Raw genomic sequence first — 25,054 nt, 5'->3', positions numbered from 1 at the left:
TATACTCTATTATTTCTTTCATTTTAATTTCCTCTGTCACCCAAATAAATAAGAAAACACCCACAAAGTTTAAATACAGAGGGGGAAAAACACAAAAAAACATCCAGTTTTTCCAAACCAAGTTTGAATGATGTGACAAACCCACCAACAATTTCACGTTCCATTCAAAATGGCCAATACTGAGGCTTTTAGCAACACAGTGAAGATTATCTGCTACCCTGGTTGCTTTCTATTTCCATTTCCAAGGTATTAGTCAGTAGCAGCGGCAAAAGATGAAATGGATTCTAAGATGCTCAGCCATTCCCTTATCTCTTCCTGCTGGGCAAAGAGATGCTATAGATCGTCATTCCCTGCATTTTTATCCTTTCTTTCTGACACAGAAAATGGAGGTACTTCTACCTAGTTTATGATTAGCATTGAGGTAAAATTCCATTTCATATGTATTTATGGTTTACTTTTTCTTTCCATTTTGGGGACCTTGTCTCATTCTGTTTTCTATTAAAAGTAAAATAGGGGGAAAAAGATAAAAGTATAAAAATAATTTCATAATACTACTAATAATGGCCATTAAATTAAGTTTAATTGGTTTTATTGATAACATTTGCAAAATTTAAAGTATATATTTTGCCCAAACTCCATTTTTGTTTCATTTTATTTTGTTCCATCCATCCATCCATCCATCCATCCATCCATCCATCCATCCTCCCTCCCTTTCTCCCTCCCTCTCTCCATCTATCTATTTGCAATTGGGTTTCTTTTTGGGGAGTGGAGGTGTCCAGATCTGTGGTTTTATTGGTGTAAGGAATTCACAATTCACAGAGGAAAGTCAACAACTGTTCTATATGCTGTTCTTTAGAGAATTGCCTGGAGTCTTGAAAAGTTAAACGATGTATCCAAGGCCACACAGCCAGTATGTGTCAGAAGTAAAATTCAAGAGTCAGGCTTTTCTGACTCTGAAGCTGGCTTTTGTTGTTGTTCATTCATTTCAGTTGTGTATGACTTTTCGTGACCCCATTTGGGGTTTTCTTGGCAAAGACACTGGAACTGTTTGCTGCTTCCTTCTCCTGCTCATTTGACAGATGAAGAAACTGAAGCAAACAGGGTTAAGTGACTTGCCCAGGGTCATACTGGTAGGAAGTGTCTGAGGCTAGATTTGAGCTCTTCCTGACTCTGGGTCTGATGCTCTATCCACTGTGCCACCTAGCTGCCCAAGATTCAAGGTAATAATGTCCAAATAAGTCAGTGGGCAAAGTGAGAAATAACTAGCAATCGTGGGATTACAGATTTAATAATCCTATAGTGTGATTCCCTCATTTTACTGATGAAGAGACTGAGGGAGGAGAAACAACTTGTCCAAGATCACACACAGGCTAGAAGGAGCAGTCAGGGTCTTTTAACCAGGTCTTCTGGTCTCCAGCTTCAATGCATGTGACGTTACATCATGTTGTCTCTCAGATCATTGGGCTAGCCCAGCCATTCCATGTTGATGGACAGAATTTTAACATTTCTTCTGAATGATTTATTGTGGTTTTAGGAAATTACAGGAGATTCCTAAGTCCAAATAAGGATAAAAAACTGCTATTGATTTGTCCATGGAGCCACTTCTCAAAGTCGAGTGATTTTCAGTATATCACGTACTTGCACGGACTGCACGTCTCTCTAAATGTACAGAGGCAGCTGGGTGGTGCAGCACATGGAGGGCCTGAGCTGAGGTCAGAAAGACTTGAGTTTGAATTCTGCCCTAGCCACTCACTAGTTATGTGACATGCCACTTAACCTCTCTATGCCTTATTTCCTTCAATTATAAAATAAGAGAATTGAATTTAGTGACCTCTGTAGTTCTTTCTAGCTTTAAGCCTGTGAGCCTAAGAATATATTCTTTTTTTTAACTGAATCAAAAGGAAGAATAATTTGTTTTCTTTTTTTACTTGTTATCTTGCTTCATTGGTAGCCATGGTGTAGTGGAGAGGCTATATTTAATACAACTAGCTTTGAATCTCTCCTCACATACTCACTGGCTTTGAGACCATGAGCAAGTCACTTAAATTCTTTGTACCTCAGTTTCCTCATCTGTAAAATGGGAATGGCACCTGTGCTACCTGTCTTATAGGGTTTTTGTGAGGGAAATATTTCCCAAATCCCAAAGCATTAGGTAAATGCGAATTATAATCAGGAAAATCTCTTCATTACTGAATGTCGCAAAATAGAATTTATTCAGTAAGATTGTGCTACATATAATTTAAACCCACGGGCACATTGTTTAATGGCTCTCCCAATATGATAGCTTAACTAGGAAATTCTAGAAATTCTTTTTTTCTGCTCCAGAGGATAAGAGCTGAAAATATAAAGGGACCACATGAAAATAGGAAGATTGCCATCCTGGGCTAGACATACAGCTAGTATATTTTTTTCCCCTGAAAGTGGTATCAAAGGACATATTATGAGAGGGCAATATTTCTGTTCTACCTCCAAAGGTTAGGAATGTATCTCCTGAAACAGACTAGTTTCCCTTTAAATATTGATCATCCACAAGGGAGCTTCAGCTTGTTTCCTGGCCAAATTCTGAAATGATTACTAAAAAATTGTTGATTAGTACTTAGAAAAGGAAGCAGTGGAAATTCTGAGGCAAAAAGATGGCTTTAAGAGAACAAGCTGAAGGAGCCTTTGTTCTCTCCTCTCCCCTCTCTTTTCCTCTCCTCTTATCTCTCTCTCTTTCCTCTTTTCCACTCATATTTCCCCCCCTTTTCTCTTCTTCTTTCCTCTCCTCTCTCCTTTCCTCATCTTCTTTGTTCTTTTTCTGTCCTCTTTCACTCCTCTCCTCTTCTTCTCTCCTCTCTCCTCTTCTCTCCTCTATTTTTTCCTCTCTCCTCTTTTTCTCTCCTCTCATCTCTTGGCCTTGAAGCCATGAAAACCTAGGTTCTTGTTGTGCCTGTGACACATAGCAGCTCTCTGAGGCAGGCTAAGTCAAGGTCTTAGTGATCTAGACAGTTCTTTAACTTCCAGGGAAGGTAATCACAGGTCTAGTCCCTATACCTATCCCCACAAGCCATAAATATTTACCAAGTATAATAGATTTCTCAATAAATGGGTTAGATGAGTCAGTCTCACAATTTCTCCATGGATGACTTCATTATTTACACATTTCTATTGACTTTTCCTGCCTTAAACTTTGTTCTTACCTTTGAAACTTGCTAGGTAGGTGACCACATACAAATCAAGCCTCTCTGAGCCTTGGGCAACTATCTAAGACTATCTACTAAACTAAAAACAAGTTGTTAAATTTATTTGTAGAGGTAGTTCCTATACCGATACAAATAGAAACCATCTGGGTCTCAGTGTTGTAGTCAAACTGCTTTGTTTGTATAGCCTGACTGCAATGAAAGTTACTATTTGCATCCAGAAAAGGAACTGATAAATAGAAGTATGTATATAAAATAATTTTACACATATATACCTCTATGTGTTTGTGTATGTTATTTATTACATGTGTATATTATATATGTATATACACATAAGTATATATGTATTTGTATACATACCCGTATGTGTGTGTGTGTGTGTGTGTGTGTGTGTGTGTGTGTATTTGTGTCTAAGGGCCACCCATCTCTAGGGTGAGATGTGGAGAAAGAAAGAAAAAAAAGAAATTCACATGATAATTTTGTTTATTTGAAAAAACAGCAAGCTGTACATAGTAGATTTGCAGTTTCATGTGCAATCATCTTTTTTTGTTGTGCTGTGTTATGGAAAAACAACAACTATAAAGGACATATGAAGAAAGACTCTCTATATGCACCTATTTATGTCTAAGCCAGTTAGTTAGCCAGTTCTGGGGGAGAAGGGAGGGAAGAAATAAGGAAATTTACATGATAATTTTGTTGTACATTTGATAGTAGATTTAAACTTTCATGTACCATCATCTTTTTATTGTACTACATTATGGAAATACTTGCCTTGTTCCATAAATTAAAAATTAAATTAAAAAAACCAAACCAAACAAAAAAATAAATTGAGTGAGGCAGTTCTAATCATGTTTCCATGGCATTTTTTAATGTCCAGGATTATGCCCATTATTACTGCACATATTGTGGTACATTCTTTCCTAGGGCTAACTGTAGCCAAACAGGTAAAATCTGTCTTCAGCTGCCTCTTTACCTGGTGCCTTGATCACCTTTGGCACACTGGGGGCCAGCCTTGTTCAATGGGACACATACTTGGTATCATGGTAGAGATAGAAGATTTGATTCAAATCCTTATTTTGCCACTTATTACATGGGTAACTTTGGGCAAACTGTGAAAACTCTCTAGGTCTCAGCTTGCTCCTCTGGAGAATGAGGGGGCTGGGAGAGATGACTTCTGAGATGACTTCCAACTCTAAATCGGCAATTCTATATGTTTCTTGGTCTAAAGCTCTTCTTTGCTTCTCCCCTAGCCTCCATTGTCCCCCATCCTCTAAAGGGCATTGGTATCATTCTTCCAGCCTGCCCCTCAATCCTGAATTCTCTGCTGAAAATTACCTGTCCTGTATTTCTTTCCTACCCAGATCATGATGGAGGATAAGATGACATACCAATATGTGGTAATCTAGGAGAAGGCTACAGGACACCATTTGATTCCGACATAAAAGCTGTTGGTTTGTACAGTGGCTTTAAAAAATAAGTGGTTGGGTAATGGGATAGGATCCCAAACCAGATAACAACAAAATTTTATGTTGAGTGCTCCCTATTGCCAAGAGGAGATTTCATGGAAGGAACAACATTTAAATTCGCTTTAAGGATGGATAAGAACTCAGCAACTGAAGATGGGTAGGGATGATATTGTAGGCATATAGAATGGTATTACCAAAGGCATGGAGATGAAGGAACATAGAGTATGTGTAGGGAAAAGAAGCTGGGAGAATAAAGTATGCAGAGGGCAGTAACAGAAGGCTAAAATGGAACGCTGCTGTCAGATTGTTAAATGCTTTGAATGCCAGACAAAGAAACTTGAACTTTTTTAGAAGGTAGAATCATTGAAGATTTTTGAGCAGAGAAATGACATGAGATCTATGCATAAGGAAGAGTTTTCTGGAAACATTTTGAAAAAAAAAATAATGAGCATTTCTGTTGTGCTCAAAGGTTTGCAAAACATTTTATGATACCTCAGTTGAACCTTAAAGCAATACTATGAGGAAGGTACTAATATTATCTCTATTTTACAGATGAGAAAACTGAGTCCCAGAGAAGTGAAGCAATTTGCCCAAGATACTCTTCTAATCCAACTGTTTTTCATTTTTGTTCTCATTTCATGTTCGCAAATAAAGGAATTTTTTTTTCTAGATCAAGTTCATGTCTAAGAACTTCTGGTGACTCACTCAACAACTAATTAGATACTCTGAAGTGCCCCAGAATTAATTTTACGTTATAATCTCCTGGACTAAAATTATGCTGAAGTCTTCTGACATCACAGCCAGATTATTTGCATATTCATGGCTCATTAACTCAAATACTCTGCCAATTCATTTGCATACTCCTGCCCAATCTGGACACTAGAGCTAAATTAATTTGCATACTGTGATCCAATTGGCTCAGAAAAGTCTTTGCCATTTCATTTGTTGGCCCCACTTTTGGCCACTTGGTTTTTCAGTTCATATAATAGCAAAAAACTGTGTGTGGTGTTGCTTGCTATGCTTTCCATTCCAATGGTGGGATGCTCAATAGCAACTGCCAAGAACAGTTTTCTGGAAGATTCCAGAAGAGAAGGGAGGCCCACTTCTGCTATACTTGTTATAGAATGGACATAAGGCAAAAGAAAGAATGATTCTACCCTCCCTTCCAGTACACCGCCCTTTAAAGGAAACCTTTGCTGATTCCATTAGCTAGAAGTCATTTCACTCTTTTATTAACTCTGGAAATTCTGTTTGTACCTTTTTTAGGTACATATTTATTTATATATATTTCTTATCTGTCCTAAAAGATTGTTGGTGACTTGAGGACAAGGGCAATGTTATATTGATCTTCTTTCCCTGGGGCTAGCACAGTAGACCCATTATAAACATTTGACTATCTAAGGAGATAATAATAAGAACAAGATCTGATAGGTTTCTAAACCAACAAAGTGTTTTAATTCCAAGTAATTTGGAGATGATAAAAATGGGGGAAAATGGTTAAAGAGGGACTGATGTGATATAGTAGTGGTATAATAGGCTAGATGAGGGTAGGAAAGACAAAAGGGCAGAGGGAAATAAAGGACTTCCATACTAAACTCATACACAGTGAAACCTGTGAAAAGAGAATGCAATATGGAAGCAGGAGGCCTGGATTCAAGTACCAACTCTGCAACTCATGAGCAACTGATTTTCTTTCCCTGGGCCTCCATTTCCTCCTCTGAAAAGTGAATGGAGGGAATTGGACTAGATGGTATCTAAATCAGGAATCTCTAAATATAAACAGGTCAATTACTGAAGTTTCTATTTCCCCGTTTCCATAATCTTTTCCTCACAAAACCTCTTTAGGTTTCTAGAGACATATTTCCTACCTTTGCATAGATTTCTCAGAAGAGCACAATGCATATCTCCATTTGTTTGATGTATAAAAATTTCTTGAAGGGTATGGGATGGTAGAATGGATGACCCCTGAGGTCCCACTGTACTCTAAATTCTATAATCCTAAACCCTCAAGAAGAGTGAGGTTCCTAGAAAAGCTGTGGTTTCTGAACATCTTTTTAAAAGAGATAAACCATAATCCCTTGAGTAATTCCAGAAACCATTTCTTTATAAGTAATGATAAATACATCCAAATACTCTTTCTAGTTTACTCAGCAAATGAGTACTCAAGGAAAACTATGATAATAAGAGAAGAAAGAAGTATTTCTCTCTCACTGAGTACATGGGTTGTCTCACTCTTGATTTGGTCCCATTGAATCTCATTGTAGGAGGAAACATCAGAGATCACTTTGTTTAACTTCTCTTCTAGGTAAAAATACACTGTATGGTTTTCTTCACAGTGAAATCAGTAGTAATATTCAGTGGACCTAATACTGCCAATAACAAAGATTCATTTAAATTGCAATCAGCATTGCTGCTTATAAAACTGGGTTCCTATTTGATTTGCTTCACCTTAAGGGCAACCCTTGTTAGGATAATCTGCCTACCTTAACCCACGTAATGCTGTAATACCTCCAAGAAGACAATATATAGTCCTAGATCTCCTGTTAGCGACGCTGTGCTATATGTACCAATGTTAGTTTCTGGAATACTTTAGTGCTTTCTTCCTTTGGTGCATGGGAAGCTGACAATGCAATAATTTCCAGAATAGATCTATAGCAATGATATGTAGTCATGTTGAACCTACTGTTCCTTTTCTTGTCACTGATGTTCAGAAGAGCTCAAATACTTTGGTGATTATGTAATTGTGGCTAATTTCTTCAGTGTTACTAGTTATAGCCCATTCAGTGTGACTCTCAACATATCCTCTTATAGGAATGGGATACAGAATCACAGATTTAGGGCTGGCAGGGATATTAGAAGCCAATAAATTCAACTCTTCTAATCTTACAAATGAGGAAATTGAGGCTCCAAAAGATTAAGGGATTTGTCAAAAAATCATTCAATTAACAAATGACAGAAGCTGGATTTGAACTCAGTTTATGCATTTGCAAAGTCCATAATGCTCTTTCTGCTATGCCAAAGCACTTAGAAAACATTTTTTTCATTTAACAAAAAATCAATTTTCTCTCTCTTTCCTCCACTGGAAAAAAGAAAAGAAAAACAAAACCTTTCCAAGAGGCAATCAAACTGTGTATACCCTTTGACCTAGTAATGTCAATACTAGGTCTGTATACCAAAGAGATTATAAAAAAGGGAAAAAGACTCACATGTACAAAAATATTTATAGCAGCTCTTTGTAGTGACAAAGAATTGAAAATTGAGGGGAATGACTAAACAAGTTATGGTATATGGATATGATGAAATACCATTGCCCTATAAGAAATGACATGCAGGTAAATTTCAGAAAAACCTGGAAAGACTTACATGAACTGATGCAAGTGGAACGAGCAGAACAGGAGAACACCATCAACAGTAACAGCAACATTGTTTAGTGATTAACTATGATCAACTTAGCTCTTCTCAGCAATACCAAGATCCAAGACAATTCCAAAAGCTCAAGATGGAAAATGCTATCTACATGCAGAGAAAGGATTGACTGAGTCTGAATGCAGATTGAAGCATACTATTTTTTACTTTTTTTGTGTGTTTTTCTCCTTTTGATCTGTTTTTTTCTTTTGCAAGATGACTAATATGGAAACATGTTTTACATGATCATATATATATATATAACCTATATCAAATTGCTTACCATCTCAGGGAGAAGGGAGGGAAGGAAGGGAGCAAATTTGGAACTCAAAATTTTTTTTAAATGTTTAAATTCATCTTTACATGAAATTAGAAAAATACTATTAAAAAGAGAAACAAAACCCTTGTATGACAGTGCTTTCTTGTACCAAGAGCTGTTCATGTTATAAACAGTACAAAAAACCCATGTGATAATTAACAACTTGTGACTAGATGAGCCTCTACCCTAAAACATTAACTTTCAATTTGCTAATTTTGAACTTAATGTGGTAAATTGAAGTTGAAAGGAAAATATTGTGGTAAAAGCTTTCCAGTCATTTACAAACTAAGATAATGTGATTTTTTTTTTACAGCTAGAAATAACTGTCTTTTATCTAATTTGCAGTTGAAAACACATTTGGACTTCTAATTCTGAAAGGTAGAGACAAAGTAGAATCCAATTAGAAGACTCCTGATTCCTAAGTTTTCAAAAAAGGGTGAAGTTTGAGAATGAGATTAGCTATTCACGTTTGGAAATCCCAAAGTAAACAAGGACAGGAAATTTGTCTTGGAACAAAGAAATGTATACAATTGCCTTAGCATAAAGAGTATATGTTGATGGGAAAGTAAGACTTAAATGAATATAGATTGAGAAGCCCAGAGAAGCTTACCAATGAAAGAATATGAGTATGCATGTTATAATTATATTAGCATGGATCTGTAGAGAAAGAAGACCACCATTTAGAAATCAATAGCGTGAAGGTCTGAGTTAACAAAATGGCAGGAAAGCCTTGGCATAAATGTAATAATGTTTGGGGAACATTTAGCACAATGCTTGACAAAGGGTAAGTACTTATTTCCTTTTCTTCCTTGCATTAATATATCTGATGAGTGCTTCCCCTTTTCTGCTTCCAGAATAGTTAAAATGGTGCTCCCATCCCTTTCTGGGATGTCATTAGAGAAATGTATGGACAGAAAAGAAGGTGGGCCACCAAGAGGATAAGAGTAAGGGAAAAACTGATGGAACATTCATGTGTTGCTCTGATATTCAAACAATGTCAAGGGAATTAGAGGAAGGGTCCTTATGTTTTGGGTGGATCTTCTATGAAGGATATATAGGACATTGACAAGAATTACTCCAAATGAAAGGAAGGCAGAAAGGACACAAATTTTTCTTGGGTGCTTTCTATAAGTCCGGCAGTGCTAAACAGTTTATGACTTACAATATCATCTCATTTGATTCTCACAATAATCCTGTGATGTAGGTCCTATTATGAGCCTCATTTTACATTTGAGGAAACTGAGGTAGACACTGAGTGAATTGCTCACAGTCACACAGCTACTAAGTGTCTGAGGTTGGATTTGAACTCAAATGCTCCTTTACTGCAGGCAAAGTGCAGATTCCCACTAAGCTGAAACCCCTAAACTCTTAAGTTGCCGAGAAGGTTTCTACCTAAATTGGTAGAGAGAGTTTCCTCATCTGAGAGTGTCCTACTCCAAAGAAATCACAGGCCCAATCAGAAATAAAATGATGGTGTATATAGATGGATTAGAAGAAGAAGAGCTTTAAAGCAGGAGACTTATTAGGTGGTTACTAGTATCATCTGGGTATAAGTTTATAAAGTCTTAAACTTGGATTGTGCCAAGGGATAGAAGGGAAGGGATGAATTTAAGAAATATTACAACAAAAATAAGGCCAACCAGGGGATGCAGTGGATAGAGCACTAGGCTTAGAATCAGGAAGACTCATCTTCATGAGTTCATATTAGGCCTACTTACTAGCTATGTAACTTTGAGCAGATCAGTTAAGCCTACTTGCCTCAATTTCCTCATCTGTAAAATGAGCTAGAGAAGGAATAACAAACCACTCCGGTTTCTTTTCCAATAAAGCCCAAAATAGGGTCATGGAGAGTTGGATAGGACTGAAAAGACTGAACGATGACAATAGCAACAAAACATTGGCAAGACCTGACAGCTGATGGGAAGTGGGAGGAACAGCAAAGGCTCAAAAGACATTTTAAAGGTACTACTTCTGAATACCGAATAGTGCCCTGGGAATGAATTACTCTTGTGAAGACAAACATCTCTGCATCTCTCACATCTGGGTTCATTAAATACTCCTTTATATTCTTAGAGGGAGCTGTATACTCTGCTTCTAAATTACTCTTGGGCACAATGAAGCAGTAAGACACTAAACAAGTTGTGGTAACTTGAAGGAATTCACGTAGCCCTCAAAGGTGCCTAGTACATAACTGGGGAGTGACGTGAGCTCAAGGGAGAAACTAACGCATTAGTTGGTAAATTAATGGACCAATAAATGGAAGGTCTGTGTCAGCGTGTCTTAGCGACTATGACTCCGAATGTGTACTTTTCAAGTTGTATGTCGATTACAGGTAGAGTTTGCTTACAAAAAGACTAAACCACCTCCATGTAAAATGAACTGTAACCATGAGCCTGTTTTATGTTATGTGCATGTGACACAAAAGGCCATCATCGGGGCAGGAGAAGAAATCAGTTATCTTTGCCCTCATAATTTGCTGGAAAGTCTGAAATACAATTAATCCAATCGTATCAGAACCCAATGGTAGAAATTCCCTTCCACTGAATGCCGATGGCAATTCTTCTATACTGTGGTAGGTAGTTAATCAAAAAGTATCAAGCATTTACTGTGTGCCAGGCACACACCCGCATGCCTGCTTGCACACACATGTGCACACACACATCAAAGGAGTGGCATGAAGCTAAGAGTAGTTTGGAGCAGCTAGGTGGCACAATGAATAAAATGCCAGGCTTGAAGTCAGAAGGACCTGACTTCAAATGAGGCATCAGACACTTACTAGCTATGTGACCCTGGGCAAGTCACCTAACTCTGCCTCATTTTCCTCATCTGTAAAATGAGCTGGAGAAGAAAATGGCAAACTATTCCAGTATCTTCACCAAGAAAACCCCCAAAGGGGTCATTAAGAATTGAACACAACTGAAAATGACTAAACAAACAAATATGTAGCCAGTAGGTGCACGACTTGAACTCACATGTTCTTGACTCTAGGCTAGCCTTCTACTCACTACACCATGCTGCTTCTCTAACTCAAATCACATAGCAAAGGATGGGGGGTGGGAGGGAGTGGAGAGAGTTTGATTGTGAAAGTCATATTTCCATGGTGAGGCAAAGACCTCACAGCTATGCTGTAACATGCTTTGTTTGCCTCAGCAGTAACAGATTGGCTTGTGCAGAAAATGTAATCAGTTAGCCCCATTTTCCTTTCATGAATTTATCTTTAGGCAACAGTAAATAAATAGTTTGGCTATCCATTGTCAGTCAAAGCTTTCCTTGTTCACATCTCTTCTAAGTCCTGAATCATTCAGGAGACAATGGTTTTAGCCATGGATGGGTATATGCTTAGATGACAGGTCTTTTTATTTGTAATTTATTCAGCATGAGTGGGAGAATTTCCCCCTTGCTTTTCCTGTCCCTTTCACTTCCAAACACCCCAAAACACAACCTGCCAAAAGAGGAGCAAAAATATTTGACTTACAGTAATATAGACCGGGCACTGGATACCATGTGCTGTGGCCATTGGCAACTTTTCTGCCATTGACAGACATTGTACACTCACCCGATAAGCCGCCCACATCCATCTTTTTCAGATTCTTTGCCTCAAGGATGACGACAGTCAGCTTGCCAGCAGTGGGTACATAGCGGAGGGAGAAACAGATATCACCCAACTTCTCCTGCTGTAAAAACAAACAAAAGCATATTTGTTATTTAATTAAATGAACAGGAACATGTTTTGTAAGTATAATTTATAAGCACCTTGAGAACAAGAGTCATGTCAAACAAATTGATAAAATCTTAGGGAACCAAATCCAATGCCGCTATTTTCAGTACAATTCAAATAGTTTTAAAGTCTAATTATTTTTTTATTTCTGACATTCATTTATATGGTAAATAAGGCTCCATTTAGATCAGGAAGACCCCTGGGTTCATGACCTTTTCTTTATTACTAACTCTTTTAACCATTCTAAACATCAGATAATTCTTTAACATAGGAAATTCTAGACTGGCTACAATTTGCCTCAGCAGAGGGAGCTCCTACACTCCTCCCATACTGGAAGAAATCAATACAAATGCTGAGGTCAACAGTGTAAAAGATGAGACCATGATGGCAGCAGAGGAATGAGAAATACTACAGATTCTTTGGATGACTTCGCAATTCTTCTAGCTCAAAAAGTCCAACATGGATAGTCTTATTTTATAATAGGATCAACCTGATGACAGCTAGGTGGTGCAGTGGATAGAGCACCAGTGCAGGAGTCAGGAGGACCTGAGGTCAAATCTCACCTCAGACACTTGACACTCACTAGCTATTGTGACCTTGGGCAAGTCACTTAACCCCAATTGCCTCATCCTGGGTCATCTCCAGTCATACTGATGAATATCTGGTCACTGGATTCAGATGGCTCTGGAGGAGAAGTGAGGCTGGTGACCTGCACAGCCCTCCCTCACTCAAAATAAAGTCAAATGCAAGTCATGTTATTATTTCTCTGATGTCAAGGTCTTCTTCGGCAAAGAAGGATGAACGAACACACACACACACACACACACACACACACACACACAGGATCAACCTGCTAAGGCCTGGATTTTAGTTGGGGTGTGTTGGATTCAGATAGCTCATACAATTCTTAAGTTTTCATTGTGAGCATTTAATCTTGAAACTGGCAAATGCTACAAATCAGTGATCAATTTATTGTTTTATTGATTGTCTAGAGCCAGGGCTGAGGAACCTAAGGCCTCGGGACCACGTAACCCTCTAGGTCCTCAAGAGTGAATCCAAAACTTCACAGAACAACTCCCCTTAATAAAAGATTTGTTCTTCAAAACTTGGACTCAGTTAAAAAGCCACATCCCAGGACCTACAAGGTCGCATGTGCCTCAAGGGCACAGGTTTCCCACCCCTGCCTGGACTCTAGACTTAAGAAAGTGATGCAGAAAAATGTGACTTATGTGGAGTAAACCTAAAATTACCCTGTACATACATTCTACCCTTCCCCCCCAAACCCCAAGCTGCTTGTTAAACCTTTACTAGCACACCTTTGACTTGTCCCATTCTGGATCATATTCTTAGAGTTGAAAGGCGATCCAGAGGCTATATAGTTCATCGCATTCATTTTACAGATGAGGAAACTAGAGTTCCACAAAGTGAAGTGACCTTCTCAATGTCACACAGATAAATTGGGAGAGCTGGGATTTGAACTCAGCTCTACTCTCCCTAAATTCACCCTTTCCATTGCCCTCTGGGCTGGTAATTTATAGAAAAAAGGCCAATATGCATTTAATAAATGCATTGGACTGCATTCATTTTTTATTTTATTTTTAATTCATGGAATAAAATAGGCATTTCCACCACAGTATATAAAGATATGTAAGTATAATAAAGATGATTGCACATGAAACTTCAATTCTATCATGGACCACTTGTGATTCCTTTTAAAAATATAATAAAGCTATCATGTAAATTTCTTCTTTTTTATTCTTCCCTCCCCTTCCCCTGACAATGGCTACCATTCATTATTGCATTTACTGAGGAAGAGAGCTCTACTTCAAATAGTTAGAATGCAAAAATGTGGGAAAGTTGATGGATAAAGAAGTCAACTTTAGTTTTTTCCAATCATTTTGGACCCTTGCTCCCAACATCCTCTTCATCCCCTTTCCCCACTCCCCAAACATCATTATTTCTTTTCACTATTAACCTATTTTTTAAATGAATGTGAACATCCCTGGTAAATCTCAAAAAATCTATCAAAATCTGAGACAAATAATTTCTCACTATCTCAAAAGAATTAATTCACTTAGGCAGTCTTATTTTCAAACCAAAAAGAATATTTTGAAATGACCCTGACGTCTAAGGTCCCTCCCCAGTTTCAAATCTGATGGCACTTAGGCATTTCTGAAGAGATGATTTTGAGGCTAAAATAATTATACATATAATAAAAAATTTTGGAGCAAGGAAATGTGTCAGTTTTGACTTCAGCTTAATTGGTTTGAAAGTCTCATTCTCTACAATTGCCTTTTATGTAGTACCCTGTAGTTCAACATAGATAGGATTTTCATTCAGTCATCCCAAAATAGCAGAAGGTATAACAGTGTACTAACTGTTTATTATTGAGTGGACCCCTCCTAACCATTTTAGAATATAAGCTTCTTGAGGGTAGGAACTGTTTTATTTTTGTCTTTATATCTCCTTTGTCTAGCATCGTGCCCAATGTAGTAAATGTTTAATAATTACTTGTTGATTGGTTAATATACTGTCAGTACTAATTGGTGTGTGATTAGTTTTGCTGAACTTTTCTCTCCTCCCTCTTTCTTTTTTTTTATTATTTCTTATAAAGAATAGGTTTCTGGGTATGGGAGAGATATATATGGAAATGGAAGTGATAAAAGATGTCAACAGAAACTTAAAAAAAAAATCCTTCCTTAAGTCAGTATTTGGTTTGTATCCCTGCACCTTGAGATAGGTCATTAGGGAGGCAGTAAACTGGTGTTAGCATCTTAATAATTTTCTATAAATATGAATTCCCACTCCAAAGGAGGGAGGGATGTAATTTAATATGATTATTAGATCTCAGGATTTCAAGCATAGTACAGTGAACCAATTAGTGTTGGATGGCCCACAGATGTTAGGGAGCTATGGGTTTATACGGGGATGAACAAAGGGAGCTCTAGCGTATGTTGAACAAACCCCAGCCGACTATGAATATCATATCATGTCACACTGACCTCAAGGGAAAGAGAGAGATGAAGAGTGGTAGACTTCATTGGAGTCCAGGGCTCTACTAATAGTTAATTATCAGTCTTTCAAGCTGCCTTTACATGCATATATCTGCCCATCCTTTAGATGAAAGGGCTGATTTAATCAACCTGAATTGCCGTATGAGACTGGGAAAGACAGATTGTAAGTCTAGCCCTGGCTTCTTTAGGTTCCTGTAGGTACATTTGATCTCAACAGTGACTTGGTGATGCATGTGTCCATGCATCATCATGCAATTTACAAGTTAGTCATCCTTATTTTCCTAGATTTTATTATAATATCCGGATGAAAATTCCCCTATTTGAAGAAACATGTTATTTCTTTCAAGTCAGCAAGTAACTAGTGTTAATAATAAAATTTAAGTTATGTGAGGGGAGATTGTTTGAATTGCTAGTTAACCACAGGTGAGGAATATTTTTTTGTGACATGACCTTTTCTGCTTAATTGACTCTTTTGTTGACATCTTTGCCACAGCACAAAAAAGCCTAGAAGAGGTCTGATTTTCCCCTGCTCTTAAAAGAAAATGCTTAATGGCTTTCCCTATCAATAAGGCTGGTCTGAACTCAGTAAAGAAAACTTAGAAGGTAAGTGTTCCATAAGACTTTGGATTAGCCTTAAATGCCATGTAGCTTAGTCCAAGCACGGGGTGAAAAGCACTGGACCAGGATAGAAAGTGGATAATTTTTTCAGTCCTATAAAACAGATAGATATATTTCACTTCAGAGCTTGGGGAAGTCTTACAGCCTCCCTAATTAGTACAGGTTGGGTTTCTCATCTTATAACTGATATCTTGGCCTCTCTGAGAAAGAGATGCAAAATAGATAAGTTTCAATGGAGGAAGTGGGTTAGAGAAGGGAGAAACAGTATTAGACAATGAGTGAAATAAACCTTGGAGGAGACAGGAGAAAAGAGGCCAGGGAAAAAGCAAGGGAAGTATAGATCCTATGATACTATGTATTTTTAAATTTTAATTTAATTATTTTTAAAATAAAAAAACCCTACCACATTTGTTTTCTTCTACACTCAGATGAATGAGGTTCAAATCCTGGCACTGCCACTTAAGCCTTGTGACCTTGGGAAAGTCATGTAACCTCTCCTGGCCTCAGTTCCTTCAGTTATAAAATAATGTCATCTTTTCTCTGATGGCATGGTCTTCTTCAGCAATGAAGGATGAACACAAGGGTTTCTACTAGATGACTTCAAAGATCCTATCTTGAAATACATATTTCTAGAATTCTATATATTTTCTGGCCTGAAGTCCTATTGTAAGCCTCCTCTATACTGGCTTTTCCATCTTTCTCTAAATCTTGAGGATAGCTGCCTAGCCCTCAGAAGTCTCCTCTGGACTTGGAGTTGGAAGTATTCCTCAGACGTGATCTAGTCCAACCCTCTAATTTCACAAATGAAGAAACTGAGGCGTAGAGGGGTACAGTGTTTCACCCAAATATAAATGAATTTTGGATAAATGTCCCATTTTTGGTCTTTCCAGGTCTGTGCTCCCTTGCACAAGAAGGATGGAACACTGAGTACAATTTGCTAAATTTTACCTTAAATGTCTACTTACTCCTGGGGAATTAATGTTCACATCAAGAGAATCTAAGTGGAATAAATTACTTTTCACTGTCTCCAAAAATATAGCCTTATAATCAATATAACCGAAAATTAATACAAAGCACAGACAAATACATCTGAACTTTCAGAGACAGGAGAAACGTAAATGAACAAAATTGCTGTTCAAAAATGCTTGTTAGGAGGAGGGTTATCTTGGTTGTCTTTTATCTTGTCTCCACAATAGTCTCTCTGGGGACTCCCAGTGCTGCTTCAGCCCAGAGGAATCAGGTTGCCCTAACCACTTCAATTAGGCATTTCAGGCACTACTGTTCTCTCAGATGACAACTCTCCTTATGGTCCATAATCTAATTCTACAGTAATTCGAAGGACCACAACTGTTTTAAACAAAGGAAAAATAATGGAATTCATCTTTCTAGTAGACTCCCAAAATGTCTGTTTTCTGGCATCTTTTCTACCTCTGTAGAAACATTTAACTCCAGTCATAGATTCAGAAGAAGTAGCATGGCTAACTTACGGGCCAGTCCCTTGTGATTTCTGAAGAAAAGCCTGACACAGGTACTGTTTCCCCTGCTGCTGGTCCCCTGGTAGCATGTGGTAAATGCTTCTTGAGGAGAAAAGGCATAATAGAAAAACCTTGACCTTATCAGTATCAGTGCCAGTATCAGAAAAAGATATGGTTTTCTCATTGGAAAGGGCATTAAAGAAGACACTTTGCTGCCCTGAGGACCACTAGGTCTTTCCATCTAATTTACAGCTGGAATTGCTTATATATGCTATCTCTCCCTATCAGAATGTGAACTTCTTGAGATCAGAGACTATCTGGTTTTGCTATTTGTATCCTCAGAGCTTACAAATCTAATTTGTAGTTGTATCCCCAAGCACTTTACAAATAGAAATGCTTAATAAATGCTATTCATTTATCCATCCATCCATCCATCCATCCATCCATCCATCCATCCATCCCATCCATCCATATTTTTGTGTCCCAAGATAAAATAAGATGAAATGTGAAAGGTGAGGCTGTGACTTAGTCTCAGGAATGAATCTGTTGTATTCTATATCTCTAGGGATGAAAGTTTCTCATTAAAGGATGCCAATGGAAACTTCTAGGATTATAGGCAAGTGGGATGGAGTTGAGAAAAAGGATTTTAGTACATAAAAAGGCCTTGTCAAAAAGCCTTCCCAGTGCCCTGAACCTGTGCAAACAACATGTCAAGTGGCAAACAGGGACTTTCAGAGAGTCATCTGTAATATAATTGTAGCATTTAAAAGTTGTCTTGCCAGCTTGACTCCTAGGAGACAGGGATAGGAAAGAAACGTGTAATTTCATTGGTATAGGGAGCTCCCAGGGAAGGAAGCTCTTTCTACCAATTTAGGTCAGCACTTTTTCTGCAACTCATAATCTTAAACATCTGTGGCAGTAAGATGTGAAATGCCTTGCCCAAGGCCACAAAGCCAGTCTGGGTTAGAGATAGGGCTTGAACCCAAGACTTCCTGATTGTGAGATCCACCCTCTGACCACTGCACTGTGTTGCCTCTCAAGTTCAATCCATGACTAAAATCAATGCCCCCTATACTAAACTGACATCTGGACATATAATTTTCACTTGAAAACCTTCGGTGATCCTGAGGGACTCCAGTTCACTTTTGGATAACACTAATTGATAGATGGTATCTTTTTACATTAAGTCTAAATTGGCCTTTTTTTGCAGCTTCTATTCCTTCCTCCCATATCTGCCCTCAGGGCCAAGCAGAACAATCGGATCCTTCTTCACTGTGATTGCCTTTGCTCTGATCAATATCATGACCCATGCCAACTCTGAAGGACTCATGATGAAAAATGTGATCTACCTTCGGAGAAAGGACTGACGAATTCTGAATGCATATTGAAGCACGTGCTTTTTCACTTTATTTTTCTTGCTCTTCCCTACCCCTACCCCTGCAACATGGATAATATAGAAATAGATTCTGCATGTGTGTATATATATATACATACATACATACATAATATATAATAGATATATGTATTTCTAGGGCAGCTAGGTGGTACAGTGGATAGAGCACTGGGCTTGGAATCAGGAAGACTCATCTTGATTTCAGATCCAGCCTTGGACACTTACTAGCTGTGTGAGCCTGGACAAGTCACTTAACCCTGTTTGCCTCAGTTTTCTCATCTGTAAAAAGACTGGAGAAGGAACTATTAAACCACTCTAATATCTTTGCCTAGAAAACCTCCAAATGTGATCATGGATAGTCGGATATGACTGAAAAAATTAAATAATTGCAAAAACACAAAATAAGGTGCTTTCAAATACTACACTTTATTTAAGGTAGTGCTTATACAGAGAAAGCATCAAAGTGAGATTCAAACCTACTGACTTCAAGCCTAACTTTCTATCTCTTAGACTACATAATACACCACAAAGTCAGATGTTATTCATTCCCAAGACACCAGGGAGGTGATGCCATGACATGAAAGTGAATTGGATTTAAGTGAGGGAGGGCTGAGGCTGTCCAGTCTCACTTTCTTCTCTGGAGCTAACTGGGTCCAGTGGCCCACATAGATTAGGACAATTGGAGATGGCCAAGGATGCACTGGGCAACCTTGGCCTTTTTAAGTTAAGGTCTTTAATAGGTCTTAGTTTGACTGAGACAATACCCATTCAGTAATTAAGGCTAAATAATAAATGAGGCAGAGTATTCGATAATTCATTGCAACTGGGTAGAGCAGTGGACAGAATGCTGGGTCTGGAGTCAGGAAGACTCATCTTTCTGTGGTCAACTCTAGCCTCAGACATATCCTACTTATGTGACCCTGGGCAAGTCACTTAACCCTGTTTGCCTCAGTTTCCTCATCTATAAAATGAGCTGGAAAGGGAAATGGGAAAGCCCTCCAATGTCTTTACCAAGAAAACCCCAAGGTGAGTCAAGAAGAGTCAGACAGAACTGAAATGTATGTATTTCCATGGGTTTACCCATTTTCATATATGATAAATATATGTATACATAATATATATACACACACACTAATTAATATACTTCATACGTATAACGAGTACTGTATCTCTTGCCTTCTCAGTGGGTATGGGAGGTGGTAGAGGGATGTGGAGAATTTGAAATTGAAAAATAAATAGTTTAAAAAACCGACACTTTGATCACCTTACTAATGTTTGAAGATACCCATTGGTCTCCCCCTGCCCTGAGTTTTCTCTTCTCCATGCCCCAAATCCCCATATCCCCATTCCTACAACAGGTTCTAAGATGGGATTAACCTGATGTCCTGCATCATCCTGACTGCCCTGCTTTGGACGTTCTTCAACCTTAAATCGGGCACTCAGAATGGAACATGAGACTCCTGAAGTGGTCTGAAAAGGACCAAGCAAAGCCAGCCTTGCCCCTCTCTGCTTTGCTTAATGTAACTCAAGACTGCACCAGCCTTTTTTGGCTGCAGACATAAAAGGAGAGCCCATTGTCTAATTCTTAAAGAGACGGCCAAGAACTCTGAGTCTCAGCTCTCCCTCTGCTCTCCGTTACAAACAAACACTTTTGGCTTGTCTTCATTTTAGTTATGGATACAGACTTAAAACAGAGGTTTCCCCGTATTGAAGTAAGCGTCTCTATCCTTTTCTATATCCTTTCTTGATTTGCTGTGAGTGTTTTCAAACCCAGGACAGTTTCTTTCTCACACTGAAGAAAATGGAAAAATCTGAAGCAGCCCAAGAACAAAAGGAGTCAGAGGCTATTTTGTTCCAAGGCCTTTGTGGCTGTGTTGCAGGGAGGCTCTGCTTGGCAGCCGCCCAGCCTAAGATCCTGGAACAGACACTGAGGGCTGCTCTGTATTCTCTCACATCTGAAATCACCTTTCCAACACTGAACCACTAGCATTCTGCTTGTTTTATAACCGAGTCCAATGTGGCAGAGGATGAAATCATCTATTTTTCTCCTTCTTAGTCTGGATCTAAGAAGTCTGCAGCAGCATGAATCATCTGATGACATTTTTTTTTCTGTTTCTTAATAAAGTTTCTTACTCTGCTTTTCTTTGGACTTCCTTCTAAGCGAAGGTATACTTTTGCTCCTTGGGACAGAAACTTAACTTGTTTTTCAATTCAAAGTTTACTGTTGTGTTTATCCTTAGCATACAGGAATTATAACGATGTGACTGCAGATGGTTGACCATAATATGTCCACCTATTGTTAGTTTTTGAAGGAATCATTTTGGGACAATAAGTGCTATTTATGTATCCTTTCCCTTTCCTTTCTTTCCCTTCCATCCATCTATTCCTCTTCCCTATATCCATCTATCCATCCCTCTATTTCTCCCTTCCCTCTGATTTCATCTGTGTAGAGAGGGCTTGGTGAGGACCTCCTTCTACCACTGCAGATTGGTACCAATTAAAGAATTGCCTTGGAATACTGAGAGGCTAATAAACCTCTTTTGAAACATTTTATTCATCATTCTAGGAAATCATAATCCAGAATTTTTCAAATTTTTTTTGGTTAAAATAGAAACAAGATTTCTCTTTGAGTTTTCTTTCTTTTCTCCTTTCTCTTTCCAAGATGTCCAGCTCTTTTTTTTTTTTTTTTAACAAATCCTTGACTGAATTGCAAGAGTAAGAAAGGGCAAACAGTGAAAAAGCTGGCTACCAATAAAAAAAAAATCAAGGGATCTTTTTACATCTACACAATGTGGCCATACGTGGTCTTCCCAATTACAATCTCACATACAGGTAAAGATCATAAGCCTATTGCCCTTCATGCAGCCTTAACAGGCTTCATTTGACTCAAGTGAAACTTACAAAATAATCCACTTTATGTCATAGTGTAGACTGAGGCCTCCATATATCCTGCAAATACAACATATTCAGAAGATTTAGCCTTTCTGAAGGTATGCTACCAAATGCCCATTAAAATCTGTTCTGAAACAGCTTTTTAAAACTGCTACAAGGCTAAATAATAAATTCTTTATCAGTCTTCAGTTCTGAAATATGTTGGATACATCTTTTTATTCTCTAAGTTTATCAGTGACCAATGTACCAGCTTTTTGCAAAACCCAGTTCCCTTTCCAGAGCCCTTTTGTGTTTCTTTGTAGCATGTGACCCTCTGGATCAATGACTCTGCAACTTCATCTATTATAGCAACCTTCTTGTTGGCCTACCCATGTTAAGTATATTACATTTCTTTGACATAACAACATCGAGGTAATCATTATAAAACAGCAGCACATCACAATCTTCTCAAGAACCTACAGGAGATTTTCTATTGATTACTGCTTCAAGTCCCAAATCTTTAGATAGGCTACTAACCTCCCCTTCACAACCTGCCCCCCAAAACCCAACCTAAAAACAAAACAAAAACCAAAATCACTGTTATTTCCTAATGACTGCATTGTCCCCCAAACCGAACCCTCCACCAAAATAAATATGCGCATCTAAGTAAAATAAATCAACACATTGGTCATGTTAGAAGATGTATGCCTCATAGTCCACCACTTTTTTTTGCCAACACGTTTGAGGCATGAATCTTCTGAAATTATGAGAGGTGGAATCATGGGATGTCTTATGTAGATTTGGAAGAGACTTTAGTTCACCTAATTCAACCTCTTTATTTTGTAGATGAGCAAACTGAAATGGTGAGAGGCTGTGACCTGCCCAGGGTTATTCAAGTTATATGTGGCACAGTTAGAATTCAAAGGTGGATCCTCTAACATTAAATCTAGCACCCCTTGATCACAGTTTTAGGTTTTTGCTTGCTAATTTTCTCTGAATTAATGTAGTCATGGTATGCATGGCTTTCTTGGGTCTGCTCGCTCTGCACCAGTACATACAAGATTTCTCTGAATTTTTCATACTTGTCATTTCTTTTGGTGTTACCATTTTCCATTATATTCACATGCCAGAGGCAGCATGGCATATCAACTTTGTCTCAAGTCATGAAGTCCTTCCCCTAACACATAGTGGCTCTCCAGGCAAACTCTAGGGAGCGTGCTAAGACTCTAAGCTGTAGAAAAAGTTACCAGTCTACACTGGAGGGAGTTTCTTCAAACTGGGATTTTCCACAAATTTAAGTTCAGTAATGTCCAATGCTTTGTGACCCCATTTGGGATTTTCTTGGCAAAGACACTAGAGTGATTTGCCATCTCCTTCTTCAGCTCATCTTACAATTGAGGCCAACAGGGTTAAGTGGCTTGCCCAGGGTAACCCAACTACTAAGCTTCTGAGGCTGGATTTGAACTCAAGAAGATGAGTCTTGCCGATTCCAAGCTCAGCGCTCTGCCCGCTGTGACACCTAGGTCCATTTTATGAACCTATCAGCTATCCATATCAGCTGTTTATTTAGGCAGCTGATGGGCATTCACTTTTCTTATAGTTCTTTGCAACTCTATTTTGCTATATCTCCTACTGTTTTTTTTTTGTTGCAAAAAGTATTGCTAAAAATATTGTTTGATATATATATACATATATGTAAATATATGTGTGTATTTATACACCCACACACATATGAATGACCTTTCCTTCTATCTTCAACACTGGGTATATGATTATTGGCAGTATCACTGGGTCAAAGAATCTGTCCAATTTAGTGATCTTTTAATTAGTGTTGCCCCAAATCATCTAAAATGAGATCGCTCCACAGCTACAAAGTACATTAGTGTGCTTGTGTCCCCCTAATCCCTCTCATATTAATCATTTGCATTTTTTGTCACTGAATGGATTTTCAAAAGTCACTTGTGAATTGTCAGTCTGAACCTAGTCTATGGCTTCCATCTATTCCCTTCCCTGCTTTAGAAAGGCCATTCATTGTCTTTACTGACATCCCCACTCTCTGCTCTAAAGATTGTGAATTTCGAACTTGAAAGGACATTAAAGGTAATTTGATACAACCCAATCATTTTGAAATTGAGGAACCTGAGGCCAAAAGAGATTAAATCACTTGCCCAATGTGCTCAGACAGAGGTAGAGCCTAAATCTAGGTCTCTGGACTCCGAGTCTGCAACTCTGGACATTGTATCACATTCCCCCTCTCCCCTGTTGTATCTCTGTTATGTGTCAGGGAAGTGTGATTACCTCCCTTTCCTGGCCAGTAATTTTCACTTGAACAAATATTTACTAAATACATGAAAAGCACTATGCTAGGTATGGGGAGAAAAAGACAAAAATGGAATGCCCTCAAGGAACTTACAATTTAATGGAGGAGGTGTCGGTCAGGGGAAGACTTAACCTACATGCAGAGAAGTAGCTCTAAAATTTATGCAAAGTTATTCATGAGTATGCTAATGACTGAGAAAGATCTTACACTTTTGTTGCTGATAGGTGGCACAGGGGTTAGAGTGCTGGGCCTTCCTCAGTTCAAATCTGGGTTTAGACACTTATTAATTGTGTGATCCTGGGCAAGTCACTTAAATCCTATTTGCCTCAATTTCCTCATCTGTGAAATGAGCTGAAGAAGGAAATGGCAAATCACTTCAATGTCTTGGACAAGAAAACTCCAAATGAGGCTACAAAGAGTAGGACAGGACTGAAAGACTACGGAATGACTGAAAAGGAGAGAGTGCATTCCAGATGTATTATGGCTTGCCCTGTACAGACACAGCCAAATGTTTGGCTGCAGTTAAGTGTCTGAAGGGGAACAGGATGAGGTGAGACTGGAAATGTAGGTGGTAGCCATAAGGAGAGGGCTCTAAATTCCAGGTAAAGGATTCTGAACTTTATCCAAGTAGCAAGAGGGAATCACTGAAGATTTTTGAATAGAAGAGACTGGTATTAAGGAATATGGGTTAGGCAGCTGTATGGGGAATGGATTGAAGAGAGGTGAGCCTGGACCCAAGGAAACCCAATTTTAATAATAAGAAGTGGTTTATAAGATGTTGGGTTAATGGGTCTTTACAAAACACAACTTGCAAATACTTTCAGGGAAATTCCAGAACAAATGTGAATTTATAGAAATGCCTTCTGGCAAGTGAAGAGGGTATTCTTAATAATAACCTTAAAGCACACACAAATCTCTGGAAGAAAATAATGTAGGGAATGAGATCTCTTCAGGTGACCATTGCTTGCTCTGACCATCCAAAAAGAAGCCAGCACTTCACAAAAGAGAGCTCTGGCCTGTGGCGTGGAGCCAGAGAAAAGGGCTCATCCAGGTGCTGCTAAGGTCACCAGTGAGGAGAGACAGAAAAAGCTCTCCAGAAAAGAGAATGGCACTTTGTTGCTTTATCCATCAGACAGAAGGGCAAAAAGACTGTCCCTATCCCTGTGTACCTCTCACCATATCTCATCTTGGCAGGTCAAGTACAAGTTACCTTCCCTCTTCCAAGAGATCTTCAGATCCCTTTCAACATTAGAAACAAAATCGTACCATCTCCTTC

General features: G+C 38.4%; 1 protein-coding gene across 7 annotated transcripts in view; it reads right to left on the bottom strand.

Annotated features, from left to right (window-relative positions):
- The window catches only part of SYT1 (synaptotagmin 1), a 728,065-nt gene that overhangs the window by 111,012 nt on the left and 591,999 nt on the right, over positions 1-25,054 (bottom strand). For all 7 annotated transcript variants that reach the window (XM_072655449.1, XM_072655451.1, XM_072655447.1 and 4 more), the window contains one exon: positions 11,926-12,043. In XM_072655449.1, coding sequence (XP_072511550.1) covers positions 11,926-12,043 — 118 coding nt within the window. The remainder of the gene's footprint in view (positions 1-11,925; positions 12,044-25,054) is intronic.

The sequence above is a fragment of the Notamacropus eugenii genome, chromosome 3 (genome assembly GCF_028372415.1).
Source record: "Notamacropus eugenii isolate mMacEug1 chromosome 3, mMacEug1.pri_v2, whole genome shotgun sequence".
Classification (NCBI taxonomy): Eukaryota; Metazoa; Chordata; class Mammalia; order Diprotodontia; family Macropodidae; genus Notamacropus; species Notamacropus eugenii.
The sequence above is the reverse complement of the archived record's forward strand: the minus strand, read 5'-3'. Positions and strand labels throughout refer to the sequence as shown.